Source organism: Geotrypetes seraphini, chromosome 5, assembly GCF_902459505.1.
Source record: "Geotrypetes seraphini chromosome 5, aGeoSer1.1, whole genome shotgun sequence".
Classification (NCBI taxonomy): domain Eukaryota; kingdom Metazoa; phylum Chordata; class Amphibia; order Gymnophiona; family Dermophiidae; genus Geotrypetes; species Geotrypetes seraphini.
This window is the reverse complement of record NC_047088.1, coordinates 176,368,294-176,388,968: the sequence shown is the minus strand read 5'-3', so window position 1 is coordinate 176,388,968 and position 20,675 is coordinate 176,368,294. Positions and strand designations below refer to the sequence as shown.

General features: G+C 39.7%; 1 protein-coding gene across 1 annotated transcript in view; it reads right to left on the bottom strand.

Moving 5' to 3' along the window:
* Nucleotides 1–20,675, bottom strand: part of DNAH7 (dynein axonemal heavy chain 7) — a 707,015-nt gene that overhangs the window by 494,645 nt on the left and 191,695 nt on the right. Inside the window, exons 16-17 of the mRNA XM_033944671.1 lie at nucleotides 9,224–9,417; nucleotides 2,134–2,332 (exon numbers count right to left, since the gene is read on the bottom strand). Of these exons, the coding sequence (XP_033800562.1) occupies nucleotides 2,134–2,332; nucleotides 9,224–9,417 (393 nt within the window). The remainder of the gene's footprint in view (nucleotides 1–2,133; nucleotides 2,333–9,223; nucleotides 9,418–20,675) is intronic.

Sequence of the window (20,675 nt, the reverse complement as noted above, 5' to 3'; positions counted from 1 at the left end):
ATGAAAGTAAATAGCAAAAATGTTTGAGTAGATAATTAAGGAAATCTTTTTCATATTGCTTGCTTATGGACTGGGAAAAAAGACTGTTCAAGCAAATGTCTCCAGAACTGCTTTAATGGAAAAATGTGATTTTTTTTTTTTAAGTACTTTGTGAAATTTATTGTTGTTGTGAAATTTATTGTTATACTTTGTTTAAACTTAAAAAGCGGTGTCATTAACAGTGAATCTAATCGAAAAATCGATTCAACAGGGTGAATCGAATCGAATGAAATATTTTTCTCTGAATCGGGCAGCACTATTGGCTACCATGAGAATGGGCTACTGGGCATGATGGACCATTGGTGTGACCCAGTTAGGCTATTCTTATGTTATGTTCTCATCTGTAGGGGCCTTTGTTTTCACTTCTTATTTTAATGTATTTTTTTCCTGGGAACTTATCAGTGTTTTTTTATAATGGGAACAAAAATGGAAGAGAATTAATGTGTGTGGAATGGGGGGGTAACTAATTTCTTCAGCTAAATAATTCAATCCACTTCAAACAGACATAGGAGAACTCACGCACCATTCACACACCCTCCAACCAAAAACGTCAAAAGAAAAAAAACTGTTCGACAACCTCCTAGCCATTCGAGCTGCAACACTTGACCCCCAACTCTACAACCTATTGACCTCGACCACAAACTACAAAACCTTTAAAAAAAAAAATAAAAACCCTTCTATTCAAAAAAACACATAAAACCAAACTAACATAATCAGAACTGTCCCAAGCATCACCTGCAACTACTCCATATGTACTTCTGATGTCATGACAATTCCGACATAATTTATGTTATGTTATGTTTGGAATAATGGTTACATAAATGAGGTTCAATAAAAGAAAATTTTCACTGCCTGTTTCTATTCTGACCATTTATTCCATTTCATGGTTATTGCAAAAAAAAAAAAAAAAAAAAAAATTTTTCCATGAGGGGGGGGGGGGTGTCAAAAAATGATGGGCCCCGGGTGCCACATACCCTAGGTACGCCACTGGTTGGAAGTCTTTGTCCTGGGGACAGAATTCCTCATACTCTGAAAATTGTTTAAGCAAGGATTTTTAATAAATGGAAGAACAGAACTGGTAGTCCATAATTCTATTTATGAGCATGGATGACTGAATAATGCATTTACTAAAAGAGTCTAGTTTTTTGTTTCCCTTCCTCAAGGAGCAGAAACCTTGAACTGCATGAGCATTTTACAGCATATTCCACAACTAGAGAGTGATGTTGAAGTTGTGTTCTCTCAAACTCTGAGCACTTCTGTATTCTGTACATTATGTCAATTTTTTTTAGGAGCTACCTGGACTGATAGAGGATATTTTTCATGACCTAATGTAAAGGTATCTTGATACAGTCATTTGGTGGCAATTCATAGTCAAGAAGCTCAGAGTAATACTTTTAAAACCAATAGGAGGAAATATTTTTTTCACTCAAGAGAAAATATTCTCTCATAGGCGAATCTACGAGTATGCATTGAGAGAAGCATCTGGGCAGGGGTTGATGCTCTGACCCAGGAGATAAGTTCTTTGCCAATGATGATGCATACGGTGAATGTGTCTGTGCCGACCCCAATGCTTGATGTTGAGCAGGGGTGCACAACATCATCCTCAATCAATGCCTCAATGTATCCTTAGGCTGGGCTGAGGCAGGAATGGATGCCTTTAAAGACTGCATCTGCAGTAGCCCCAAAAGTTCTTCTTTGCCTAAGAGTCAGCATCTGTACCAGAAGAGATATTGGCATGGAAGCATTCTGTGGTGCATGTTATCTGGGCTTGGGAGACTTCAATGTCAAGGCACGCCTAGGCGGAAACATTATCTGAAGCAATGGAGAGCAATGGATGATGAGTCAACACTTATTATGTGTCAAGGAGGTGGATGCCTATGATGATGTCATGCCTTACCTAGAAGGAGAAGAATGTTTATGCTGCTTAGCTTTCCTACGTGCTACCTCCCCCTTGATAGGTGAGGCATGGAGGAAGACATCAAATGTTGCCTTAGGAGTTTATTTCAGTGCTTTCCTTTTTATAGCTGATATAGCAATCTAAAGTCTGGAATTTTAGTTCAATTTTCAACTTAAACAAATATGCAATCAAATTACCTTGTGAATAGAATTTAACATGGCTTTTTCCAGTTCAAGTAACCACTTTTCCACTTGTCCTCTAGCTTTGGATGTTGAGATTGTGGTTGTGAGCTCCACTATTTCTCCCTCACTGCTTTTCATATGAGTAATATCTAAAACATCTGTGAATTCTACTTGGGCAATTCCTTCAAAGCACTTTTTCAAGTGAGGCTGCACCCTGCAGAAAAAAAAGAAAGGTATGTTGATATATATTACTATAATTTACCTTTTAAAGATAGATATATGAGGGGCTACTGAAAAGTTCTCAGCCCAACTAAGAAGAGAATGAAGTGGAGCTGTAAAACTTACAGTTATTCCACACTTTTCTTGACACTTTTCATTTTATTTCATATAACTGAAATGAAAAGTGTGGAATAACTTGTAAGTTTCATGATTCCACATCATTCTCTTCTTGGTTGGGCTAAGAACTTTTCAGCGGCTCCTCATAGATATACAGTACATAAATAAAAGATCTCTGATAAATATCCAAGTTTCAAGTTTTCTTTATTTTTGATATACCATTTATTATACAAGTATCTAAATGGTTAACAATAAAATAGAATATAAAAATTTTAAAAATTTAAAATAAAAGCATGGCTAAGCTAAAAGGAGGGAAGCACTTACGCATATACATACATGATACGGAAGGGAAACAAGGGGAGAGGAAAGTTATTAAATACATTGAAATGGAAAATAAAAAATAAAGGGAGGCAAAAAGGGGAGGGAAGGACAATTGGTTGTCAAAGAGGTTTTACAAAAGAGGAACATTAGTTGTTGAAATCAGGATTTACAAGGTATAGGCGTCTTTAAAAAGGAAGGTTTTGAGTTTGATTTTGAATTTATCTAAAGAGTTTTCTAAGCAAAGATCAGCAAGAAGGGCATTCCACAAGGTGGGGGCTGTAACAGAGAAAATGGCTGTGCGAATAGTGTCATAGAAGAGTTCTCTTATCAAGGGAATGATACGGTGGGTTTTACTAAACTGCAGAAGAGCTTCTTACTGCAGTCTGGCAAGGTAAATGCTCCGACACTCATAGGAATTGAATGAGCGTTGGAGCATATTCCTCACCGGCCCATGATAAGCAGCTCTTCTGCAGTTTAGTAAAAGGAGCTTACCCCCTCTTTTACAAAACTGCGACAGCAGTTTCTAACACAGGGAGCTGCGCTGAATGGCCCGCGCTGCTCCCAACGCTCATAGGAAGCAGCGCAGACCATTCAGCGCTGCTCCCCGCACTAGAAACTGCTATCGCAGTTTCATAAAAGGAAGCCTTAGTTTTTAATACATCGCCTAGCAAATAAAGTTGTCTAGGTGATTTAGAATTAATTAATAAATTTTAAGAGGTTATCCCCTCCTTTATAAAGCCATGCTAGCGTTTTTAGTGCCAGCTGCGACAGTAAGACCTCCTACACTTATAGGAATTCTATGGGCATCGGAGTTCTTACCACCACAGCCAGTGCTAAAAACACTAGCGTGATTTTGTAAAGGAGGGGGGTAAAAGAATTCTAATAGAAAAGATCGCTAGAGTTAATTTTGTTTTTTTATTGACATGTTTCTTTTTTTCCCATGAAAGTTTATTGAGATTTTGAAAAATACAAGAGAATATAAAACTGAAGTTCACATGAATCAATACAAAACATAGAGTTACAATATCTGTTTGTATGCTTACATTAAAAACAGAGAGAATTGATATAAATTAAGGTTTCAACATTAAACACTGCTGGAAAATGATTGCAAATATGCTTGCAAAGGGGACCAGTGTCTATTGAAAAAGATTGTGGTTCCAAATTTCTTGGCAAGGACCAATTCATATTTATAGTAATATAAAACTAATTGCCACCAGTGATGTGAGGAGAGAGAGCTAGTTGACTTCCAATTAGAAAGAATGTGTTTAAGTGCTATAGAGAGAAGAATATCAAGGAGTTTAGTATGATTTTCACTTAGAACCATTCCTGGAGTGTGAGACTTGAAAATTACTATGGAGAGAGAGATAGCTTGGATATCAAAAATTTTTAGTATAATATTCCAAATTTTTCCATTATTGTGATACATATGACAATCATATATCATATGAAGTAATGAGCCAACAGCTCGTCCACAGTTCCAACAATTATTAGATGGAAGGAGGCCTGTCTGTGAGAGCTTATGTGGAGTCCACAAGGCTTTATGGTACAGGAAATACATGGATTGGGACATGTTAGCTGAAGCCAAAGGCCTTGCCGTTCTTTTCCAAAATTACGACCAGTCCTGTGCCCCCAAGGGAGAACCACAATCTTTTTCCCAGATATGTTGCAGGCTCTCTATTGAAGAAATATCTGTAGGTAATAACATCTTATATAGGTTTGAAGCTGAATGTCCTTTCTGTAATAAGACTGTGGCTTGCGTCAAAATAGAAGGACAATGAGTATGAAAAATTTGTAAGAGATTTTTATAACTGAGGCAGTGATGTAGTTGCAGCCATTTGTAATGGTCTTTAACATTTAATGAATAACTTTCTCTTAATTTGGAGAAGGGGTTCAAGGTTTTCTCAGGAGTTTTGGCCCTGCATTGCGCAAGAGCATTTACGGTGATTCAATGCTGTTTCCAGTTTTTATACAGTTGTTATCCATCAGGTCACTTTGTTCTGATATATGTTAGGACCCCTGAGGAAGGAGTGATTTCTTCGAAACACGGACCATGTTGGATCCGGTCTTATCAGTCCTTTTGGAAAAAAAACTTTTATGTTTTTTTATGATTGTCTAATAAAGCCTTGGTATCCTGTATATCATCATTGCAGTTTTTGTTTTTTGTTTCTCATGTTGGATTTTTGTTTGTTGTTGCCTTTCTCAGGAGTTAGAACATCATGAAGCCTGAGAATACCTTTATCTATCCATTCCCTCCAAAGGAATAGAGTTCTGTTAATGAGAATGTGGGAATTGAACCAAAGATAGGCATATGTTGATGAATGAAAAGGAAAATCAAGTACCAAATTCTCCTAAGCATTTATAGGTGGAGAGTAAGATTGGATTTTTAATATAAAAGCATGGTACTGATAATAGCGTGTGTAAGGGAATAGGTTGGGATAGTGTTTCTTCAAGCAAGTATCAGGAAGGAGTATAATAAGAATGCTCAGTGAACCAATGAAGTCCCTGATGTGTAATGAAAGCTTTATGGTAGTTGATAAAATCAGGAAAAAAACACCCCTCCATGTTCTCTTTTCATCTTTAATTTTTTCAAGGACAATCTGGGTTGCTTTTGTTTCCAGAGAAATGCAGTGAGAATTCGATCAATGGTTTTATAGGAGATATGGAATAACACGGGGATCACGAGTAGAATATAATTTATATTTAGAGCTATCATCATTTTTATCATTTCTAGTCGACCCCACGATGAAAGGTTAAGTGGGTGCCAAGAATGAGTTATTGTTTTAATTGATGAAATAAGTTTGTCACTATTAATGACAATCGTGTCATCTAAGGATTGAGAGAGTTCAATACCTAAGTATTTAAGCTTGGATGGATCCCATACCAAACAATGAGAGGTGACTGAACTAGAATGGGTAAGCATATTTAGGAGAAGGGATTCCATTTTTTTGTTGGTTTGTTTTATTACCGGAGAATATAGAGAACTCCGCAATGGTATTCAGAATCACTGGAATTGATTTATCAGGATTGGAGACATATAAAAAGATATCATCTATGTAAGCAGATAATTTGATGTCCACGGAATCTACAGATAGTCCTTGCACATCTGTATTTAATCTTAGTATTCGATCTTTCCGCTGCTTTTGATGTCGTCCATCACGACATACTACTTTACCAACTTTCCGAGATTGGAATCGACTCCACCGTCCTAATGTGGTTCTCAAACTTCTTACGCTTCCGTTCCTACACCGTCAACACAAATGGCACCATGTCCACTCCTTGGACTCCATCTTGCGGTGTCCCTCAAGGATCACCCCTTTCCCCTATTCTCTTTAACATCTACATGTCCTCCCTGAAACTCTTTCAACTATCCCCCCTGGAAACAATCTACACTTATGCAGATGACATCCTTGTCCTCCTTGAGACTGACCAGAACCTCACCAACCTCCACGAAAACATTACAGCTTGCATAATGAGACTCCGTGCCTGGTCCCTCTAGGTACAGATGAAACTAAACGAATCTAAAACAAAACTACTCTGGCTCGGCCCAAAATTCGAACACCTGCCCACACTTTTCACACTACCCACAGGCGATACACTACAGCTCGAGTTCTCATGCAAGGTCCTTGGTATCACTATCGATTCCTCTCTCTCCCTCAATGACCACCTCAACTCCTTGGCAAAATCATGCTTTTTCAGCCTTCACATGCTGAGGAAAGCTAGATCCTACTTCAGCCAACAACACTTTGCCATCCTTGTCCAATCCATCATCCTCTCCAAACTAGATTACTGCAACGCCATCTACTTAAATCTATCAAAAAAAAGTATTCTAAGACTCCAGCTAATCCAGAATACTGCAGCCAAACTGATCTTCTCAAAACGCAAGTCTGACCATGCCTCCCCACTCCTTGCCAAACTTCATTGGCTCCCAATAATCTCCAGAATCCATTTCAAATGTTCCTGCCTGGCTTTCAAGATCATTCACAGAATCCTGCCTCCTCTTATCCCATTGTCTTTCAACTCCTCCAGTCCCGACTCCTCCAGAACTGCCCAAAGGCTTAAACTAGCCTTCCCTTCTCCACGCGGCATCCACTATTCAGGCAAACTGGGAAAATCCCTTCTCTTCAAAATCACAGGTCTTTGGAACGACCTCACCACCCCGCTGCGGAACCTGAGCTCCCTTCAGTTATTCCGCAAACAACTGAAAACCTGGCTTTTCAGCAAATTGTAGCTCTATCCTTCCCCTCTTTCTCTCCCCCCTTCTACACAAAAGTTCATGTAATCCTTTTTCTTCTTCTCTATCCACCATTTTAAGTTCTTGTAAACCGTGTCGAGCTCCATTCTCATGGAGATGATGCGGTATATAAACTTAAGGTTTAGATTAGATTAGATTAGATTAGATTAGTGCTATAAGCAATGGTTCTAAAGCAAGGTTAAACAGGTATGGAGAGAGAGGACATCCTTGACGTGTGCTTCTTTGTAATTGAAAAAGAGGAGACAATGAGTTGTTTACTTTGATTCTTGCAGATGGATGAGTGTAAAGGATTTGTATCATTTTAATAAAATTAGGTGGGGCACCAAACATTTAAGGACTAAAAATAGGTATTTCCACTCAATCCTATCAAATGCCTTCTCCGCATCAAATGAGAGAGCTAGAGCAAGCATTGAGAGAGATTGTGCGATGTGAAAGACATGAAAGAAGAGTCGTGAATTATCAGAGATTAGCCTACCTGGCATAAATCCCTTTTGGTTAGGATGAATTACCTTATTAATAATGGGTTTAAAACGATTAGAGAGAATTTTGGAAAATATTTTATAATCGACATTAAGGAGTGAAATGGGTCTTTGCACCAGTAATGGGTCTCTATGAGGCTTAGATATAACTGTTATAACCGCATCTGTTAATCTGTTAGAGGTTACCATTTCCGGAGAGAGATTTTGGTATAAATTTAGGAGCCAATGCGTTAATTCTGATTTGAAAAGTCTATAAAACTCAATTGGTATCCCGTCTGGGCCAGGTGATTTCCCAATAGACATTTGTTTCATAGCCATGAAAAGCTCTTCTTCAGAGATTTCTTTTTCTAAGAAGTTGATATCAGAGGAGTTCCATTTGGGCCCTGAGAGATTGTGAAGAAAATTATGAATATGGGAGTCATCTGAGATCAGTTCCGATTGGTATAAACTTTAAGGATATCCTGGAAAGCAATAACTGTTGTATCATTTTTGTCCTTAATAACTGTAACATGCAATTTTTCTGTTTTCCGTTTAAGATAATTAGCTAGCATTTTACTGGATCTATTACTTTCAGCATAGAATCTTGATTTAGTGATGAAAATTTCATGTCCTTCCTGAGTTGAAAGTTTTTTTATTGTATTCATATTTTAACTGACAAAGCTTATTATAAATGAGAGGGTCATTAGAAGCAATATAGTTAGCTTCTTCAAGTTTAATAGAGGTTTCCAGACTCAATATAGCAGATTTATCTATTTTAGTTTTAAATGCTGCCATGGAGATAAGTTCATCTCTCAAAGTTGCTTTAAAGGATTCCCAAAGGGTTGAGGGAGATATATTTGGGCTATTATTAATGGTAAAAAATTATTGGATAAATTTTTTAATATGTGGGACATTGTCTTCTTCAAGAAGAGATGGTTGTAATCTCCATAATGGAGATTGGGGAGAGCTCATACCTTGCCATGCGAGGGAAAGAGAAACTGTGGCCTGGTCTGAGATAAGGATTGGTGAGATATTTGATGAAGTTACTGATTGTAATAAGGATTGGGAGATAAAGATATAATCTACACGTGAAAAGAAATGGTGAGGGATTGAATGATGGGTATATTCTCAAGCGTCAGGATGCTGAAGCCTCCAGGGATCTGTTAAGATTAATTGTTGAATCATAGAGTGAAAAGCAGAAGTGGATCTCTGTTGGGAGAACTTACTTTTTTAGATTGTCTATCCAAGAAATGATCTACTGGAGTATTAAATTTATCCACAACAATTAATGGGTGGGGTTCAAGTTCTTGAATCTTACTAATAAGATTAAGAAAAAAATCTGGGGAATCAGAATTGGGAGCATACATGTTTACTAACGATACATCAATGTTGTGTATTTTTATTCGAGTATATACGGTAAGTCCATCCTGCAAAACAGCTGTTTCCACTGATACATTAGTACCTGTGGTGCTGCCAGTCTCTTCATTTTCAAAGGGAAATTTCCCCAAGGATTTGACATTGTTTTTGCAGTTGCCCCAATATTGCATTTGGATTGCTTAGGAGAAAAATCATATTATATATATGTATATATAATTAGAGCCTAACAAAACAAACTGAAAAGCAGTATATAGAAATGTATCTAGTAGCCAGCTACAACATTTATAATAAACTCTTTACTCTGTCTAACAAGCCAAAGGCAAAGCAAAACGAAAACATTTTAAAACGTTGGAAAGTTTACCTTGAAGGGTCTTTTGTCTCTGACAGAATCTCAAGAAGCTCATCATTAGACAGAAAGAAGAATCTGGGGAAAAAGAGGCGCTTCTTTTCCAGATACTCATTGAGACCCTTAAGAATTAGTTCTAGGAGTTCATTTGACTTTTTCAGTTTTTCCAACATTTTCTCTATAGCCACTACTTTCAGCACATGCTTATCCTATTAAAAAAAACAAAGACAAAAAATAATTCCTTCTTTAAAACCTGTGTGTACTAATCTGTCATCCACATTCTCAATATGCTATGGTTAAGATTTTATTCAAAGCATAAAAATAAAGCATTACTTCATAAATTTGGGGGGATTGTAGTTTTCTAAGGCTTTATTATAGGTAGAATTGCTCTAAAACTGGTCAAGTAATAGGGTACAAACCTGTCCTTTTCTGCTTGTTCATATTGTACATGGATACCTGATTTTGTATTTGAACCAGGATAACTTTGTTGGATAACTGGTCTCTAAAAGCCTTTAGAGCAGTGTATCGCAAACTGTGTGCCGCAGTATGCAGATTCACAGTGTGCCGCAAGACACTGGCAAGGAGGAGAGGCGCTGGTGCCAGCTGACTGCTTACAGGACATGCCTCACAGCGAGAGACACATTTTGAAGTCAGTAAGCCTGTACCTCTCCTCATCGCTAGCACTTCTGCTCCTTCTCCTCACCTCTCCTTCCCCCCCCCCCCCCCCATCGGCAGTAATGGGAAGCTCAGGGCCATGGCTGGAGGGCATCTGCGCATGTGCAGACGTCAACATGATGACATCACATATGTGCGTGACATCATCGCGTTGATGTCTGCGCATTTCGGGATGTAGTGTACCTAGCATATTTCACACTCGGGGCCTATCATTTTTTTAACATCCCCTCCTCTATAGAAAAAAAATATTTTTAGTAATAATTCACAAGTCATACAACAAGGGTGCATCTAGGAAAAGACAGCATTTTAAACACTGCAGTGAACACTAGAACATCAATATACCCATTATAAAACTAAACAAGCCAGATTAGTACAAATCAATCCTGCATAGTCAATGCTAAATGGAAACCATGTCTTTTTCATACACACAGAACAGAGATACACACTCACCCAGTATGGAATAAATAATCACAAACTAAAATTAGAAATATGTAGAGAGCAGTGCTAACACCTCTTCACCTTCAGACACCATCTTGGCTTCTCTTAGTAGGAATGGGGGAAGTGAAAGGCGAAGCTCAAGCTTTACCCTTCAGTGGCAGCCGAACCTTCCTGGATGAAACAGACCACTTTGGAGGCTTGCGGGTTCGTCTTCCGCTGATGGATACTGCGACGTTGGGCACTCCTGGAGATTCAACAGGAGAAAGTTTGGAACTGGTGCAATTGAGCCCCATGCTGCATTCCCTTCCACCACGACCTAGGGGTGACCTTCCTATGCAGACAGAGCATGGAAGAGTATCCTATGGAGGGGATACCACTGGCAATATCATCTTTGGCCCCATAAAAAAGTGGAGCAGTAATGGCAAGTGAAAATCTTCAGCAGGGTGAGCCCCTACCATCTACCATCTCCACTTTGGAGCAGAAGGGATTGAATAAGTTGGCAGTAGTCATTCTCGACTCTAATCTAATCTAATTCTTAGTTTTATATACTGAATCATCTCCTAACAATAGGAGCTCGATTTGGTTTACATAATTAGATCACAAAGAAAGATCCATTAACATTCATTCTAGCTATTGCCTAAAAAGTGATGAAACAGTATTTTTTAAGGTTTTATGTAAGATCTGAAGAGTTAAACACAATCTAATATGAGGAGGTAGTTCATTCCATATTGCAGTTAGTAAGTATGGAAAGGAATGTGAAATTTTACTAATGGACTTGATTCCTCTTAATGATGGAAAAGAGAGCTTATACATGAGTTGTTCTCATACCCGAAGGTCTCATGGTGTTTAGAGATAAAGACATCAAAGTAACAAATAGTCCATGTAAAATTTTAAAGACTATACAGGCACATTTAAATTGAAATGGAAGCCAATGTAATTTCCTCAACAGAGGTGACACATGATTGAATTTTTTCTTTCCAAAAATCAGTCTGGCTGCAGCATTTTGAGTTAATTGCAACCGTTTCTCATTTCCTTTGCTTAATCCCACATAAATGGAATTACAGTAATCCAGCTGTGCCAAGATAATGGTTTAAACCAGGGGTGCCCAAAAGGGCGATCGCGATCAACCAGTAAATCGCGAAGGCAACGTAAATCGATCGCGGAGCCCATTCCGGGCTCCATGATAGACTTGCATTGCCTTCCGTTCTACCTGCTTCCCGACCCTGTAAAGAGGACGCTGAAGTGCCGGGCAGACCATCGTTCTTCACTCAACGTCAATTCTGACATCGGAGAGGATGTTCCGGGCCATCAAATCGCTGCCTGGCTGGCCCGGAACTTCCTCTCCGACGTTAGAATTGATTTCGGGTGGAGATGGTTGGTTGGTGCGGCGCTTCAGTGTCCTCTTTACGGCAGCGGCCTGTTCCCTGATGGCGGCGGCGGTAGCGGCCTGTTCTCCAATGGCAGCGGCGGTGGCTTGGGGGAGGGCAGGGAGACAGATAGACAGAGAGACAGATAGAAAGGGCATGGAGAGAGAAAGACAGGGAGACAGACACAACATAGGAGAAAACAGTTCTTCCAGCTTAAACCTAAAGTTATAGCTGTGGGAGCTACTTTTTTTTTTTTTATTCCCTTGCAAGTGCATCGTTAACTTTAAAGCTGATAAATTTGTTTTTGCAAATCCATCACAATTGGAGAATTTTTTGATTGATAAGGTTTCACTGAAAGTTTTAGATACTAATGTAATTGTTGAAGAAGTTTAAGGACATATTGGATTTGGTCATTTTGCATGCAAAGGATGATTATATATTGTTTCGTATATAGATTTTTACCTTCTGTATTGGGTGGCCTTCTTTAATGTGGACTTGGTGTAAGAATTAATTTGAAATTGTAAGTTCTGTTTCTTTTCCTGATTTTTGTTATCGATGTAACAAATATTAATAAAATATGAATAATAAAAAATAAATAAATAAAATAAAGGGGGGCAGTGAGACAGAAAGAAAGATGGAGAGAAAGAAGGGAGGAGGGCAAGAAGAGAGGAAGAAAAAGTTGGGGGAGAGAATGAGGTCTGGAGGAGAGGAAGCATACAGGAGGCTGAAAGAAGGGAAGAAATATTGGATGCACAGTCAGAAGAAGAAAGTGCAACTAGAGACTCATGAAATCACCAGACAACAAAGGTAGGAAAAATGATTTTATTTTCAATTTAGTGATCAAAATGTGTCCATTTTGAGAATTTTTATCTGCTGTCTATATTTTGCACTATGGCCCCCTTTTACTAAATAATAGCGGTTTTTAACACAGGGAGCCTATGAACATCAAGAGCAGCGCAGGGCATTCAGCGCAGCTCCCTGCGCTAAAAACTGCTATCGCGGTTTAGTAAAAAGGGAGGGAGTATAATTGTCTATTTTTTGTATAGTTGTTACTGAGGTGACATTGCATAAAGTCAACTGCCTTGACCTCTTTGAACACCCGTGGAATATAAATGATAATTAACATTTTCTCTGCGTACATTTGCTTTGTGTTTTTTATTTATTTATTTTATTATTGGTAGATCATTTTGACTTGGTCATTGTAAAAGTAGCTCACAAGCCCAAAAAGTGTGGGCACCAAGTGGGTTTAAACCAATACTGAAAAATTATCTTGATGGAACAGATGACAAACTTTTCTCAGCATGCTTAGACTAAAGAAACATTTTTGGATAAGATTATTTACCTGGCATTGAAAAGAGAGAGAAGAATCCAAAACAACACCCAGTTCTCTAGAAGATGATTCTATATGCAAAATATCACCAGAATTAAGGATAACTGAAGATGGCAAATTACTAATTTCTAGGCCAAACCATAATAATTTTGTGTTTCTTGTGTTAAGCTTCATATGAGTCTGAAGTGACCACGATAGCAATTTAGATATACAAGAGTTATAGCTGTAAGGATTTGACAAGAGTTTTTAGCTGTAAAGTAGCTCAAATTAGGATTAATTTCTAGCAGGATGAAGATATCATCAGCATAAGTGAACATCGTCTCGATGGAACTTAATTTATAGTGTTTTAATGTGGTCATATAAATGTTGAAAAGAATCAGAGAGAACGAAGAGCCCTGCGAGACACCACAATCTGGCATCCATGCAGCAGATGTCTTATCTTCAAAGTTTACCACATAAGAGCGTAATGTAAGAAATCCTTTAAACCAGCTTAGAACTTTTTCTTCTAATCCTATATCTGAGAGTAATTGAATCAAGATATCATGGCTGACTACATCAGAAGCAGCTGAAAGGTCAAATTGTAGTAAAATGGCATATCGATTCTGAGATAGCAAGCTTTGAACCTTAGAAATCAGAGAAACTAATAGAGTTTCAGTACTGAAATTGAGATGGCAAAAAAATAGAGAATTTATCTGAATAGTTGAATAGTTGTTTGGTATCTCTGTGAAATTAATGAAAGAACTTTTAACTCTGCAGCAAAACTCATATACTACAAATCATGAATTGACCGTGTCACATCACTGCTTATAGAACTACACTAGTGACTGATAGAAAACAGACTAGGATTCAAACTATGCTGTGTTGCATTTAAAAGGCTATATGGTGATGTCTCTAATAGCTTCCCCTAGATTTATTGAACTAAAAGGTAACTCTAACACGAACATGAGAATTGTCACTGCTGGGTCAGACCATTGGTCCATCGTGCCCAGCAATCTGATCACGTGGTGGCCCTCTGGTCAAAGACCAGCACCCTAACTGAGACTAGCCCTACCTGCATACGTTCCAGTTTAGCAGGAACTTGTCCAACTTTGTCTTGAATCCCTAGAGAGTGTTTTCCCCTATAACAGACTCCGGAAGAGCATTCCAGTTTTCTACCACTCTCTGGGTGAAGAAGAACTTCCTTATGTTTGTACAGAATCTATCCCCTTTCAATTTTAGAAGGTGCCCTCTCATTCTCCCTACCTTGGAGAGGGTGAACAACCTGTCTTTATCTACTAAGTCTATTCCCTTCAGTACCTTGAATGGTTCGATCATGTCCCCTCTCAATCTCCTCTGCTCGAGGGAGAAGAGGCCCAGTTTCTCTAATCTTTCCCAACTCTGAAAGATACAAAATACAACTCACAGCAAATTATTCAACTACCAAATGGAAAAAGTATGGATTTCACTTCCCATCAAAATATGCACAACCACAGTATACATACCATTTCACAAAAATCTGAAAATATGGCTTTTTAAGAAATCCCTAGTAGGGGTCCAAAGAGATTTAGACTATTAATACTAATGAGAATAATAACATAACTGAAAAATTATTGGGGGCTAACCCCATCTGTTTGAGACACCCTCTACATAATACACCTGACTTAGAAAAGAGATAGAAATTGATGTCTTAGAGGGTAAAACTGAGAGATAAGAGAACATATTAAAGCAAGAAATGCTTTAATTTAGTATTGCTGGTAAAGGATATTGCTTAAGGCTAGCTAAAAGATTAAATTAGATGTTTGTCACTGCAGCTGTATCCTGGTAAACTGGCTAATGGAAAGTCCCAGTGATTGAAAGCAGAGGTGTCTGTTGTTGACCAAAAGGCCTAAGGAATATGGTAATTGATGTGTAAGGAGAAAAGGCTGTAATTAAAAGGAGTAAATATACAATAATATAAAAGAAATATGGTTGATTTAGATGTAATGCTATGAAACTGCTGATAAGAGCTAAACTAATTGCATATGAGAAACTAGCAACTAAAATATTTTAAGACCTGCAAATGTAAGGGAAAATTATTAATGAAATAAGTTTTGACAAGAAGTCATATAATCAAAACTAACTAAAACTGGGATTGTGTGGCGCAGTGGTTAAAGCTACAACCTCAGTGCCCTCAGCATGGGGTTGTGGGTTCAAACCCATGATGCTCCTTGTGACCCTAAGCAAGTCACTTAATCCCCCCATTGCTCCAGGTACATTAGAGAGATTGTGAGCCCACCGGGACAGACAGGGAAAAATGCTTGAGTACCTGAACAAATTCATGTAAACCGCTCTGAGCTCGCTTGGGAGAACGGTATAGTTGAATGAATAAATAAATAAAAGTATGTTGCTGGTGTATGCAATTTGTGATAGGATATTATTTGAAATCATCAAGTTTTGATTGGAAAATGTACTAACTATGTGTGATTAAAAATGAATGAAATTATATCATGAAGCTAATAAATTGGCCTATCACCTGTGGTGCTGGGAGATTCTTCGATTGGATTCTACTAGTTAGCAGATCTCTAAGATCTCCCATTCAGGTCTTATTGTTTTAGCCTCAACTTGAGTGATTAGCTATTATTCTTTAGTGTTTCTTAAGGAGTTGGGACTTGGAGTAAAAGGGCTGAAAGCTCCTCTAGAGTGCCCTCTAGTGGCAACAGCTTGTGCCATGACTCGAATCTGTAAGTCTCTTACTCATCAATGAATCTAGCCCATGTAAGGACCCATATGGTCATGTAATTCTAAAGAACATGATGATAAAGAGTTGTTACAAGATATTATAAGCCAGGCAAAAAAGAAAGTTGGTTCTAATGGTATGTTTTTTAAATAAATCATGGAAGGGGAGCCTTACTCTCTATCCCTGGATGGCACAGCATTACTGCAGCAAACCTGAGATTGCAGTTTTCAGTAAATTGAACACAACTGTAGATGGAGTGCTATATAAAAGAGGATAAGATTATGACTGGTAAGTATTATTTTGTTGGCAAGAAACTACGCAGAATCAGGAAAGAGACAGACAAATATCTGTATAAGGCAGAAGGTACCAATGTGAATAAGTTGGAGGATAGGATCCAACAATTAACTATGTCACTAAGTGAAAAAGGGAAAGCAGCCCAGGGGCTTTCTCCACTTCCACCTATGTTAATACCATCAGCTCCTCCAGCATACGAGGAGGGGATTCTGATTATGAATGCATCTATAGAAGGGGTCACATCACAAAACGGCAACATGACAACATGCAACCAGAGACAAAAATACAAAGAGACATGGCAGAGAAGAAGTGCTGCCCCTACCTCTGGGATAGTGACATCTGCTAAGATAGGGCAACTGTTGGCTAGTGGTGAGGCATTTCTTGAAGTATGGAAACAAGAGGAACATAGATAGCAGCTTATATCTGAAATAGCGGAAACATGATGGTAGTTAAAGGCCAAATGGCCCATTCATTCTGCCCATCCACAGTAACCATTTTCCTCTCTTTATGAGATCCTACACATGCCTGTCCCATGCTTTCTTGAATTCAGACACAGTCTGTCTCCTCCACCTCTTCTGGGAGACTGTTCCATTCATCTACCATCCTTTCTGTAAAAAAGTATTTCCTTAGATTATTCCTGAGCCTATCACCTCTTAACTTCATCCTATGCCCCCTCATTTCAGAGCTCTATGAAGGAAAGTGATTTAGAGAATGGTGAGCAGAACGAGATGATCTTCCTCGATGTCCTTCGTACCAATCCAATAAAGATGAAGAAGAGGACCGATGAGAAACTCTTTCATCCCTAGAAACATGGGAACGATAAAAATATAAGAACATAAGATTTGCCGATACTGGGTCAGATCAGTGGTCCATCGTGCCCAGCAGTCCACTCATGCGGCATCTCTTAGGTCAAAGACCAGTGCCCTATTTGAGTCTAGCATTACCTGCATATGTTCTGTTCTGGCAGGAACTTATGTAACCTTTTCTTGAATCCCTGAAGGGTGCTTTCCTCTATAACAGCCTCTGGAAGAGTGTTCCAGATTTCTACCACTCTGGGTGAAGAAGAACTTCCTTACGCTTATACTGAATCTATTCCCTTTTGACTTTAGCGAGTGCCCTCTGGTGAACAATCTCTCTTTCTCTACTAAGTCAATTCCCTTCAATATCTTGAATGTTTCGATCATGTCCCCTCTCAGTCTCCTCTTTTCAAGGGAGAAGAGGTACAATTTCTCTAGCCTCTCATTGTACGGCAACTCCTCCAGTCCCTTAACCATTTTTGTCATTCTGCTCTGGACTCTTTTGATTAGTACTATGTCCTTTTTCATGTACATCTGTGTCTCGATGCAGAGCAACAATGCTTTGATGTAGAGCATCACTGCAAAGCTGAAGATTGATGCTTTGATAGTAAGTGTCATTGTCTACTGGTGGATCGATGAGAATAAGGCCAACTTTTTGATGAGGATCCTGATTCAGTATCTTGCAGCCTTGAGATTCTATGCTTAGGCTGAGGGAGTCGATGTTAACTGCGGTATGCAACTTGAACATGTTACCGAGTTCCCTCTTAAAGAACTCATTAAGATGCTCCTTGAAGAGCTGCACCAGTACCCCTGGCACAAGAGCCGGTATCATTGCTGTGGCAGGGTATCTAGGGGTGGGTGACCTTGGCGAGGATGTACGCCCTGAAGGAGACAACACTTGCAGAGATGGAGAGTGGTGAGGTCACTTTTTAGCCTGCATCAAGGGACTCAATGCTGTCAAGGCCTGTGACGTTGATTGGGAGGAGAATGGCTTCTTAGCTGGCTTCCACATCTGGAATACTGCGTTCAGTATTGGTCGCCGCACCTCAAGAAGGACATGGCGGTACTTGAGAGAGTCCAAAGGAGAGCAACGAAACTGGTAAAAGGGCTGGAACACTGCCCATACGCCGAGAGGTTGGATAGGCTGGGGCTCTTCTCTCTGGAAAAAAGGAGGCTCAGGGGAGATATGATAGAGACCTTCAAGATCATGAGGGGCATAGAGAGGGTGGATAGGGACAGATTCTTCAGACTGAAGGGGACAACAAGTACGAGGGGGCATTCGGAGAAACTGAAGGGAGATAGGTTCAAAACAAATGCAAGGAAGTTTTTTTTCACCCAAAGGGTCGTGGACACTTGGAATGCGCTACTGGAGGAAGTGATCAGGCAGAGTACGGTACAGGGATTCAAACAGGGATTAGACGGATTCCTGAGGGATAAAGGGATCGTGGGATACTGAGGGAGGAGCTGGGATGTAACACAAGTATAGAAAGCTAACCAGGTAATAAGTATAGAAACCCAACAGGTCGTGCATGTGCAAGACTGGCGGGTTAGGACTTCGATGGGAAGATAGGACTTCAATGAGAAACCAAGGTGGCAAGGGAGCCCCTTCTGGTGATTCAGACAGGTCGTGACCTATTTGGGCCGCCGCGGGAGCGGACTGCCGGGCAGGATGGACCTATGGTCTGACCCGGCGGAGGCACTGCTTATGTTCTTATGTTCCCTAATGCCGGGATGTTATCTGATGCTGATGTTGATGCTGTTACCGCAGGCTTCGTATGTTTGCTGGTGTCCATAGCTGAACTGAAGAGTTTCCCCTGCTGGATGTGGTGAACACTTCTGTAAGGTGGAACAAAGCAGGCAAGAGTCAATCCGATGTTCAGGATCCAAACATTATAAGCACCAGCTATGTGGGTCAGTTACATATATAGGCTACTAGCACCGCCAGCACTTTTTAAACCCTTTCAATGTTTCGACTTGGATGGGAATAGAGTGTCGGCAAGGTTAAACTCAATGATTAAAGTTGTTTTTCAAGAATGGAAATGAAAACGATAACTGCAAAGCTATACCAAATGCATCTCGCACGACGGCACAAAAGGCCCCACAAGGGCAGGAGCCCAAGTTTGAGATAAAAAAAACAATAATAATTATTATTTTTGACAAGTTAAAAAGAAACAGGAAAAATATAAACCAACGACTTAAGGCCAGAAGAGAAAATAACGCTAACCAGACAAAGTCCAAAACAACACTTCGCTCCATTGGGGAACAAAGAACTGAGGTACCATGAGCCTACATCGGGCAAGAAGGCACTTGTGCATGCACAGTGAGAGCAGTCACGACGTTTCTTAAAATTTAAAGTAACAGTTCACTTTGAATTCTGTCCATACCAGGTTCCGTGGATAATGTCACCCATACATGAGAATACGCTGCCTACTTGTCCTAGGGTAAAAAAAGAATAGGCCCAAGAACAGAACCTGGAGGCACACCACTGGTAAGATCGCTTTCCTCAAAAAGATCTCCATTGACAACTACCATCTGTTGCCTGCCATTCAACCAGTTCCTGACTTAGCCCATCACTTTGGGGCCCATCCTGAGGGCACTCAGTTTATTTATTAGATGCCTGTATGAAACACTGTCAACAGCTTTGCCAAAATCTAAATACACCACATCTAGCGTACTCTCTCCATCCAATTCTCTGGTTACCCATCAAAGAAATTGTTCAGATTTGTCTGACAAGACCTATCTCTAGTGAATTCATGTTGCCTCTGGTCCTGTAATCCACCAGATTCCAGAAACTTCACCATTCTCTGTTTTAAAAGCATTTCCATTAACTTGCTTACCACATAAGTCAGACTTACTGGCATGTAATTCCCTACTTCTTTCTTACTTCAATTTTTGTGTAGAGGGACCACATCCACCCTTCTCCAGTCCTCTGGTACCACTCCTGACTCTAGAGAAGCATTGAAAAGGTCAACTACCAGAACTTCCCTAAGTTCCTACAGCACCCTCGGATGTACATCATTTGGCCCCATCACTTTGCCTATCTTTAATTTAGCTAGCTCCTCATGAACACAACCCTCTGAAAATCGATCAGGGTCTACCACTCTCCTCCATCCCTATTCACATTTGTCTTCTTCAGTCCTGCTCCTGGCACTTCAGCTGTGAACACAGAACAGAAATATCTGTTAAGCAATTCAGCTTTTTCTTTATCAGCTTCTACATATTTTTCCTCTTTACCTTTGAGTCTCACAATGCCACTTTTGCACTTCTTCCTATCACTAACATATCTAAAAATGTCTTGTCTCTCCATTTTACTGTATCAGCTATTTTTTCTTCCATTTGCAACCAGTCTCTCTTAACTTTTCCAGATATTTATGCCTATCTTCCTCTTTCTGAGATCTTTTGTAGCTTATGAATGCTAACTTCTTATTGCTTACCTTCTCAGCTACTAATTTTGAAAACCAAAGTGGCTGCCTTTTCCTCTTACTTTTACTTACTTACCTCACAAAAAGGTCTGTTGCCTTTACAATAACTTCTTTCAGTTTTGCCTACTACATTCTCCAACATTTATTGATTAATTCCATATAAAAAACATCATCGGAGGAACCTGCCTCTTTTGGCCCCTCTGCACAAGGAGAGGAGCGTGAGAGCCCTGCTCCGCCCCCCTCCCGACACAGAAGAGCCGATTTCTGCCTAAAAAACACCATCGGAGGAACCTGCCTCTTTCGGCCCCTGTGCACAAGGAGAGGAGCGTGGGAGCCCTGCTCCGCCCCCCTCCCGATACAGAAGAGCCGATTTCTGCGTTTACTTTGCCTTCTCTGAAGCAGCTCCTCTGCCACCGGGAGCTGCCTCCACAACTCTTGCGACCTCGGGC